Raw genomic sequence first — 9512 nt, forward strand, 5'->3', positions numbered from 1 at the left:
CAGCAGCAGCCGCATGCCCGGCGCCGGCCCCGCCGCTGCCCCGGAAGCGCCCTCAGCGCAGCGGGGCGGGGCGGCCATGGCGGCGGCCGGGCTGGCCGGGCTGTTCGCCGTGTACAAGCCGGCGGGGGTGGCGTGGGGCCGCGTCCGGGAGGCGGTGGAGACGCGGCTGCTGCGCGGTGAGCGCGGGCGGCGGGACCCCCTAGACCAACCCATCCCATCCCATCCCCAGGGGCTACCGGCGGGGCCCGGCCCGTCCCCGGGTACCGCCGGCCGCCCCTGACTCCCGCTGTGCCCCCGGGTCTCTTTCAGAGCTGAACGCGGCTCCGGAGCGCGCCCCGCGGCAGCGAGTCCGCTTCCTACCGAGCCCGGCCGCGGAGGGGGCCGTGGAGCTGGTGGCTGCCAGCGTGCCGGTGCTGGCCGACCATCCCCTCGGTAAGGGCACCGCGGGGCCTGCCCCGGGGGACCGGGCACCGGGGGGAGCCCCGGGCAGGCGCTGCCGACCGGCTCCGTCTCTGTCTCCGTTGCAGTCCGAGGCCCGCGGTTCAGGAAGCTGAAGATCGGAGCAGGTCACCGGCTGGATGTGAAGGCCTCGGGAGTCTTCGGTGGGTCCCGTCCCGGGGCAGTACCGTGATGGGTTTCCATGCAGGGAAGAAGGGTGGATGCACGGCCACTGCGCCGCAGCAGCCCCTGGGTCTCACAGCCCCACTGGGAGTTTGAGTGCTAAAGCACAGAAGAAATGGCCCAGCAAGGCGCTGGCAAAGCTAGATAGGAGAGACCCAGGCACAGTGGGTTCTGCTGGGGGACACCAATCCCCATGTCTGCTCCACCACCTCAACTGGCTTTGCTGTGGCTGGCACTGCTGAGCGTTTGCCCTGAGTGCCCAGGTGGAAAGTTCTGGGGAAATCCAAGAGTTCTGTTACAGCCCTATGGTTTTCATGCCAGACAATAATTTGGGGGTCTAGTTGCACTCCTCAGACGTGACTGCTAAGGAGATACAGCCCTGTCCAGGCGTGAGTGGCGTGAGTGTTCAGTGCTGTGTAAATGCACATCAGTGACTTTTTGTGAGGCTGAGTAACAGGTTCCCCATTTTCTGTATTGCAGTGCTTGGCATCGGCCATGGGAACAAGCTCCTCACTGACCTGTACAACTGCCACCTGACCAAGGTAAGTGCTGGCTCTGAACAGAGCCCCACAGTGCTGTCACATGCTTGATCCTGCCCCAGTGTCCCAGACCAGCCCTGTGATGTTGATTCTGCACTTAAGTCTCAAACCTACCAGTGCTTTTGAGAGCTTTTCAGGGTCTAAAGTTTCATCCTTCACATGAGCATCCACTTGTGGCCTTTTGAGCACAGGATGTTGCTGTTTTTTGTATAGAACTCTTATAGTCTGCACTTCTAGCAGCTGCATGGTGCAGTACTGCTGCTCAATTGCTTGGAGCATTTTTTTGATAAATTGCACTCTTTGTCCTTCTTCCAGGTTTATACTGTTGGTGGGCTTTTTGGTAAAGCCACTGATGACTTCTCAGACACAGGAAATTTAGTAGAGAAGACAACATTTGGTAAGAAACTGATTTGATGTGTTGTGGTGGTTTTTTGTTTTTTTTTTAAACAGAACACCAAACAACAGATTAAAGCATTTAATCAGGTGAATTGCACAATAACAAAAGCCACATCTTGCATGTCTTCTAGTCCTTGTTGATGTTGTAGTTGCCCCATTCTAAATCTAACCATGCTATATACAAAGCAAGGTGAATGCTGGTCACAGTGGTTGCTAATTAGTTGGTCAGGACCCAGATCTCCTGTGAATCACACTTGCAGATAGCAGTTAGGAGATTTCATTGAATGAAAACATACAGCAAAAAAACTGGAGCATCAATGTTTTGGAATCAGTTAAGCAAAATAACTCCTCCCTTTGCAGTCCAGCTCTGTACTGCTCCACATAGAGCCAGGGGAAATGACTTTGCAAAGGCCACCCCTCAGCTCTCATCAGCCCCTTTGATGTGACTGCCCGCCCGAGGGACAGCAATACCTCAGTGGCACTTTTCAGACTTTCCAGTTTCTGGATGGATAATTGAGACTTTGTTTTTGCCTTAACATTTGCAGATCACATCACAAGGGAGAAGCTGGAGCGGATTCTTGCCGTCATTCAAGGGACAAATCAAAAGGCCCTGCTGATGTGCGTATCCATGAAATGAGCTGGGCTGATCCCACTGCTGTGTGCTGGTCTTCAGAACAAATGAGAGGATTTTGTTTCCCATAATCGAAGTCTGTAAAGGTTGGAGTGCTAGCAAGGGGCAGAGAGAAGTTCTTCTGAGTGCTCTGTGCTCTGCTGAGAGGTTGCAGTTAAATGTCCTTCTTGTATCCCAAAATCTCCAATCTGCTGGTTTAGGGCAAATCTGCTATATTAGGGCTGACAAAAATAACTTGTAGACATGACCATGTACCTCCATCCCAAATTGTGCTACACTACTGATAGTACATACACCACAAAAATATATGCAAAAACTCACTGGATGGTTTTAAGAATTAAAACTGCATCTCTGTTTTAGGGGATTGACATCTTTGGAAAGAAGTTTCTAAATGTCTGTGCTGCTCTCTTTTTCTCCCTAGGTATTCTAACATTGATATGAAAACACAAGAGGCATATGAGCTGGCTGTCAAAGGGTTAATCCGCCCCATGGGAAAAAGCCCCCCAATAATCACAGCAATCCGATGCCTCCAGTTTGCACTTCCAGAATTCCAGCTAGGTAGGACTGGCACAGAATGTACTGGGGAACTCTGAATATGTATTATGGCAAATAAGTTGGTAAACTTCATTTTCTTATTATTTATTGCAAAATGAGTTGGTGGGAATTTCTTATCAACTTACAACTTCTCTGGTAAATCCAGCCAGCTCTTAGTTTTTTCCTTCCTAGTTCAGCTCTAAGCCCAAGGCTGGAAAATTTGCATCATGAATACTTATGGGGGAAATTCTTCTTAGTTCAATGTTTCAGTGTAATGCATTTCAGTGCTGGGTTTTGGGTTTTTTTAAAAAGTGTCATTTTCCTGTAGCCAGTCCCCTTTCCCTCACAAATTATTTGTCTTATTAAAAAAGGTGCCTTTTTATCCCCTTTGAAATACCTAAATTTCTACATTGCTCTTCTATATCTGTAGGTTTGTTTTCAAAAGTGTTCACTTTGGAAGGGTGTGGAACACCCATTCCAGAAAATCATTCCATGCTCTTAGTGTCTTCTTCCAAAGCAGCTCTTTCAGCGTAACTGCGAGTGATGTCTGGATTTACAATGTCAGAGCTTGTGTCAAAGCTTTCCTCCTGAAGGAATGTCTCTGTCCTCCTAGAAATCCACTGCCTGCATGAGACTCAGCAGTACCTGCGGAAGATGGTTCACGAGATTGGTCTGGAGCTGAAATCCTCTGCTGTGTGCACACAAGTGCGCAGAGTACGCGACGGGGTTTTCACGGTGGACGACGCTCTGCCGAGAACTCAGTGGAACCTGCAGAGCATCCAGGAGGCAATTCGGAACTGTCAGCTCAAGGTGGAAACAGAGCTGGAGAAAACCCTGGCACACGAGGAGAGCAGTCCTCTTCATCAGCTGGACTGGGACACAGCTGAGCGTGCTCTGCAGGAGCGTCCGTGAGCAATCCTGCAGCACAATACGGCAGCGACGTGCCAGCAGTGTGATGGACAGCAGAAGGAAAGAGGTTAATTGCAGTTCACTTCCACCCTTTCCTTCAGATGACTTTTGTCGGAGGCTTTTTTCCCTTCAGTGACAGGCTGTATCATTTTTTTTAAAGCATCACAAACAGTTCATTAACAGGAGGTAGCTGTGCCAAAATTCCTGTTGATTTTGAGAACATTAGGTTGCTAAGGGATATAAAAACCCATTCCCGTATTGTTCAGCAGCAGGAAGTAGTGTCTTAGAAAGCTGTATTCTCTTGACTGCACAGATTTGTTCCTTGCAACTGGCAGCATGACTTATCTGCTGTATGGATTTTATTTTCCCTGTGTTCTCCTGGAGTATTTTCCTTCCATTAGCCCTGCTCTCAGACACATGGGAGCTCAAAATCAGGATAAATGAGGGATGTACAGGAGAAAACACAGCTTACCCAAAGCAATGCAAGGAAATGGTTTTATCCAGAGCAGGTATGTGATGAAAAGTGGCTTATAATGGGGACTAATGCACAGGATACACAAAAAATAAAATGGAAAATGACCTAATGGGGAAGAGGTTGGTTCTTGGCTCAGTACTCATCCATGTACATTAACCCATAAAAACCAAGCAAGTGCTACTTTATTTTACCCTTTTTTTCCTGAAGAGCCAAGGGTATTCAGTGGTCTCTGGTATTTTCCTCTGCAGCAGTTCCTTGCAGACAGCAGGTCCTGCTCTTTAGTGAAACTATAAACACTGTGATACCATTTGGTCTCTGTTAGCTCATTATAGCTGGGTCTGACTTTGCAGAAACACACTTTCTAAATTGAAGTTAAAAGTCTGGAATTACTTACCATTATTGCACTCAATGGTTTTCCAGTTATATACTTAGTGAGTTTGGAGATTTATTTATGGAAAGCAGGTTTGTTCTGTTCCTCTTCTCAACTTGGACAAGGGCCAGCATATTTCATCCTCCAGGTGACAACCATAAGGGTACAAGAGTAACTCTGGGAGGGGCAGTCACAGGGGCCATGATGAAGTACCTCAGTGGCAGTGTGCAGTCCTGTCCTGAAGCATCCCAGGAGTTCTTAGTGCCTGGAATCTTTCAGTTCTGGGTTCCTCTGGGCTGCACAGAGCAGCCAGAACAGCCGTGGAACGCAGCTGCCACCGCCTGGCAGAGCCACCGTGCCAGCAGCAGGGATTCCCCAAGGACACTGTGCCCTGTCCTTGGGCTGTTCTGTGCATGTTCTCATCCTCCATGGACAAGGGATTTGGATCAGGGAACCTTCCCTGGACACCTGCCCAGTGCTAGCTGAAGCATAAACCCATCCCTGCAGCCACAAGCAGAACAGTTGCACAGCTACAGCTGCAAATTTTAACCCCAGTGCTCCTACATAGTGGGGAAGAAAACATGGGCTTCTCACTCCTTGAACAACCTTCAGTAACTTTGGGAATGGATTACACTTCATGCCCTCAGCTCACACCTCACACAAACTGGAGAATTTCCATACATACTTCCTATTGCAAAAGCAATTTCCAGTTGTGTGTGTCACTGACAGAAACATTTTGGTTGGAACACTCCAGGCTGAACCAGTCCTACACAGAAAATACCAGCCAAAACAGCAACTTGAGTAACAAAGTTTGCATTTCCCAGTTCTTGTCACCTTGTGCCTTTTTTCCTCCCCTTAAAACTACTCCAAAACACATGAGTGTTCCACACTTGGCAGAGGGGTATGTGTTAGGGAGAGGTGTGAACGTCCCCCCTGAGAGTCCACTCTGGTCTGGGCACAGGAAATATTCTGCACAGCTGCACATCAGCAGAGACTTGGATGAATCATGGAATATACAGGCTCTTTCTGTCTCCTGCTTGAGACCACTCCCCACAGTTTTTAAGGCAAAACAAGACACTATTAGTGACATTTCTGTGCCACATCCAGAGCCAGGAGTGTAAAACAAATTATCTGTTCTCAGCAGCCTTGTGACTGGTTTCTGGCTTCCAACCACAATGAAGACAGATTAATTTGATTCAAATTTGGATGTAAGCAGACTGCAGCATGGGCATAACTGGAGAGCACAGGGGAAACTTACTGGCTAGAAGGTCTTGGAAAGTAAAGATGGGCAGAAGGACATCAAGTCTGAGTGAAAAGGGACAACAGATCTGCAGTCAGCAGAGCACTTCATCACTTCCAACTGCCCAAAGCAGCCAAATTTAGTCTGTGCAGTCACCCTCAGCCCTCACACTGACATTGAAGCACTCATGCTCCCAACATCATCCACTGTCCAGGACAGCTCTCACTGCCACCATGACTCTGCACTTAGAGCAGACAAAAGTGATTCTGCACCTGCACATTCCTGGAGAAAACATCTGAATAACTCATGTTAGAGCTGTCTCAATATAGTTTTAGAATTTGTTCCCTGAACTGCAGGTTCATGCAGTGTTTTATGGCTCTTAAAGTGATTTACTGACAGATGTGAAGGCTGCTTTATTCAGAATGAACAGTTCAACACAACTTTACATTTTGCCATTTACTACAGAAATGATACAAAACCTCCAGATACCAGAGCAGGTAAGTACAAAAACGCAGAATACCCAGACTTCTCTGGACTTGTTGATAAAACAAAATAAACCCCCAAACCACCACAATTTCTGCCTTCTTCCCTCCTTTCTTCTAAGGGTTTTCCTTTCAAAGCAGCTATTACATTGCACATGTGTCTGTCCTCACTTCCTCTATCCATTCAGTAACCAAACAGCCCCTGGATACTGCAGGGAATCAAAGGCTCCATGGGAGAGGTTCAACATCAACCTGAACTACAACCTCTCAAAAAAAATCCTGTTGATCAGGTAGTACATGAAATTAGCTAAAATCCTAATCCCTTTTCCAAAGGTTCCTTTTCCACCTTCTGTCTCTCCCAAACCAGGATGACACCAGTGTGTAATGGCCCAGTGACAGTCACTTTGGCAGGACATGGCAGTCTCCAGGTTCAGGACTAGTCACTGAGCTCCAGGTCATACTCAGGATAGAGCTGTTTTGTAGTGACCCCTCGGATAACAGCTAGGAAATAAAGAAACAGCATTGCTGTCAGTAAACAAAGATCAAATGAGTCAGAAACTTGGTGTTTTCCTCCCCTAATTATCCCATAGCACATCCCATAGCCAAGAAACCCAAGGTTTTGCAGCTGTGCCTCATGCTTGCCCAAACACTCTTTTTAAAGTGAAGAATCTGTAACACAAGCTTTGCCTCCATGGCAGCAGCTTCTTTCTGTGTGTGTATGAAAACACTGACTAAGAAGGTCTTGAACAGCTTTCCCTTCCTTACCTAGCTTGCCCAGGAGCATCTGCCCAGCATCTTTAATTTCATTGTACTCATGGAGCAGAGAGATGTGCTTGTCCAGTTCCTCCAGGCTGTAGCCCCTGTAAAACAACACCAGAGAGGTCACAAATGGCACAGAGGGACTGGGGCTTCCCTGGGTATGTTCCTCTGGGACATACCCAAGCCTGGCACCTCAAAAGCAGAGACTGAACACAGCAAAGTGCAGTTGCTGCAAGTCCTGAACATGAAGGATCTAAATAAGCTCAAGAAAGCCAATGCACCCAAGTTCTCAGAATCCAGTAGAAACAGTAGTTTGTGGTGAATTCCATTGATCTGTATCTCTAACCTGTATATAGGGAAAAAATTAAGAATTGTAGACTCATTTAGGATGGAAAAGACCTCCAAGAGCATCAAGTCCAACCTTTGGCTAAGCACCACCATATGAACTAAAGCAGAGCACTGAGTGCCATATCCAGTCATCTCCTGAACACCTCCAGGGACCATGACTCCCTCACCTCCCTGGCCAGCCCAGTCCAATGTTTAATCACCCTTGCAGCAAAGAAATTCCTCCTGATGTCCAACCTGAAGCTCCCCTGGCACAGCCTGAGGCCATTTCCTCTTGTTCTGTTGCTAGAAGGTTTGTTTATCCTTGAGGATAAATGAAGAGGGGTTCTGGAACAGCCTTTGTTGTTTTACCACTTCCATCCTATGCACTACACTGAAAATACCAGTCTTTCACAACAAATAACAAATGGCTAAAATTATCCCAGTAAACACATAATTACCTCAGGAACACCCAGGCTAAAACAGAAATCCTCTTATGCAAGCTCCTAGTAAAACTTGTTTTGCTTTGCCACATGAAGTGGAAAGAATTCCCTCTTGTCTCTAACAAGTCCCATCACTTACAACACTGTAACCAGCATTGCACCACGCCAACAATGGCATCATAGAGGTCAACTCAGCTCCAGTTCCTGGATCACATCTTATTTTAAAAACAAAAATAATTAAGGCATCAAGTAAACACTGGGCCTGCCAAGGACGTACTCTGACAATAATTGTGCAATTTCCTGGTCTAGAGCGAGGTCTTTCTGTTTCAGCTCTTTGATTTCACACCGCAGGGCTTCTTCGCTGGCTCCATCAGGCTGGAAGGACTTGGGAGATGGGATCTGTAGAACACAGAACACACATAGCAGGAGCTCAGCTCTGGGTAAGATGCTACAATGCTGGAGTACGAATGGGAAAATAGTGTATATACCACTGAATAAAACAGGAGAAAAGGAAAAAAACATCCCCAGGGCAGGGAGGGGGTGCTCAAATAAAATGTGGATCAGTGTCCATAACGCTAGGCTGCTCCATCCCACATCTAACCGCACTTTCGACAGCTACAGTGTAAAGTGAAAATAAATAATGAAACCCCACAATGTGCCTTTTGGGAGGATCTCCCAGCAGGACACAGCGCGAACCCGGGGAACCCTCCAGGGAAATCCCTCCCCAGCGGGCCGGGCTGAGCCCCGCGGGAGCGGCTCCCGGGGCAGCCCGCGCAGCACTCACCGGTGCCCGGAACGCGGCCGCGCCGCTCCGCCGGCCGCCGGCCGAGACCCTGGCAAAGCAGAGCGCCGCGTCAGGGGCCGGGACCGCCGCCTCGGCGGGGCACGGCCCGGGAGGGGAGGGGAAGGGCAGCGGGGAACCGGCTCCTACCTCCTGGGCAGGGCCCGCGGCGGGTGGCGCGGCGGGCTGCGGCCCGCGCTCGGCGGGGCCCGCTCGGCCAGGGCTGAGGGCTCCGCCACACCGGAGAGCGGCAGTCCCCGCCACAGAGCACGCCGGGAGTTGTAGTTCCCCCGCCACGGAGCACGCTAGGAGTTGTAGTCGTGCCGCCGAGCGGCACGCTGGGAGTTGTAGTCCTCTGTAGTCCTCTGCCGGGCTCGACCGCGGTGGGGCTGCAGGTGACATTGGGTGTGGCACGACACAATTGTCCCCCAGTGGCCGCAGCCGAGGTGGTCACATTTGGTGCTTCAGAGACACCTCAGCACCGCGGCTCAGCCGGGACGGGGACTCAGGGGGTGTCGGGGTCACTCGGAATCACTGGATCAATGTGGTTCGAAAGATCGGCCCTGTGATCGAGCACCACCATGCCAACCAGACCACGGCACTGGGCGCCACGTCCAGTCTTTAAGCACCCCTGCAATGTTGTTTTTGCAAAGTGAGCACTGCCCACGCCCCTGCTTGTCCCTGTGTCCCGCCGGGCCACCGCAGCTCCCTGGGGCCCGGCTCCCCCAGTCCCGCACGGAGGCTCGGGCAGCGCTGGGGCCCGTCCCGCCGCAGGGAGCCGCGTCCCTGTGAGCGCCGTGCCTCAGAGCCGGGGCTGCCCGAGCCTCGGGTGCTGCCGCGCCTGGAACGTCAAAGGATTTGGGGTCACACACAGCGACCCCGCAGCCTGCGCTGCCGCGGGACCAGCGCCCGGACACCGCAGGCGGAACGCGAGGCGGCTGTGCGGAACGCGCCCGCAAAGGCGAGGGCAGCGGGGCTGCCCCTCCCGGCATTTGCTCTGGGCTGTCG

At 50.4% G+C, this 9512-nt stretch overlaps 2 protein-coding genes across 2 annotated transcripts; one reads left to right on the top strand and one right to left on the bottom strand.

The window, feature by feature from the left end:
- Positions 1-13: 13 nt before the first annotated feature.
- Positions 14-4214, top strand: TRUB2 (TruB pseudouridine synthase family member 2). The gene is made up of 8 exons (XM_064393306.1): positions 14-176; positions 310-432; positions 528-602; positions 1102-1163; positions 1476-1557; positions 2102-2174; positions 2609-2745; positions 3335-4214. Exons 1-8 carry the CDS (start codon positions 14-16, stop codon positions 3631-3633), a joined length of 1014 nt encoding a protein of 337 aa, XP_064249376.1. The 3' UTR covers positions 3634-4214.
- A 1889-nt stretch (positions 4215-6103) lies between these two features.
- On the bottom strand, positions 6104-8921 carry SWI5 (SWI5 homologous recombination repair protein). The gene is made up of 4 exons (XM_064393307.1): positions 8655-8921; positions 8001-8122; positions 6963-7057; positions 6104-6698 (listed from the first exon to the last, which is right to left on the bottom strand). Exons 1-4 carry the CDS (start codon positions 8904-8906, stop codon positions 6634-6636), a joined length of 534 nt encoding a protein of 177 aa, XP_064249377.1. The 5' UTR covers positions 8907-8921; the 3' UTR covers positions 6104-6633.
- Positions 8922-9512: the final 591 nt, after the last annotated feature.

This window comes from Passer domesticus, chromosome 18, assembly GCF_036417665.1.
Source record: "Passer domesticus isolate bPasDom1 chromosome 18, bPasDom1.hap1, whole genome shotgun sequence".
NCBI classification, from domain to species: Eukaryota; Metazoa; Chordata; class Aves; order Passeriformes; family Passeridae; genus Passer; species Passer domesticus.

Bases quoted from the DNA above. Each gene is read 5' to 3' on its own strand.
- TRUB2 (XM_064393306.1), top strand. From the start codon at position 14: ATGCCCGGCGCCGGCCCCGCCGCTGCCCCGGAAGCGCCCTCAGCGCAG. The intron at 603-1,101 runs GTGGGTCCCGTC...TCTGTATTGCAG, and splicing joins GAAGGCCTCGGGAGTCTTCG to TGCTTGGCATCGGCCATGGG. The intron at 2,175-2,608 runs GTGCGTATCCAT...TTTTCTCCCTAG, and splicing joins AATCAAAAGGCCCTGCTGAT to GTATTCTAACATTGATATGA.
- SWI5 (XM_064393307.1), bottom strand. From the start codon at position 8,906: ATGTCACCTGCAGCCCCACCGCGGTCGAGCCCGGCAGAGGACTACAGA. The intron at 7,058-8,000 runs GTACGTCCTTGG...GTTGTTTTACAG, and splicing joins ATTGCACAATTATTGTCAGA to GGGCTACAGCCTGGAGGAAC. The intron at 6,699-6,962 runs GTAAGGAAGGGA...TTTATTTCCTAG, and splicing joins GATGCTCCTGGGCAAGCTAG to CTGTTATCCGAGGGGTCACT.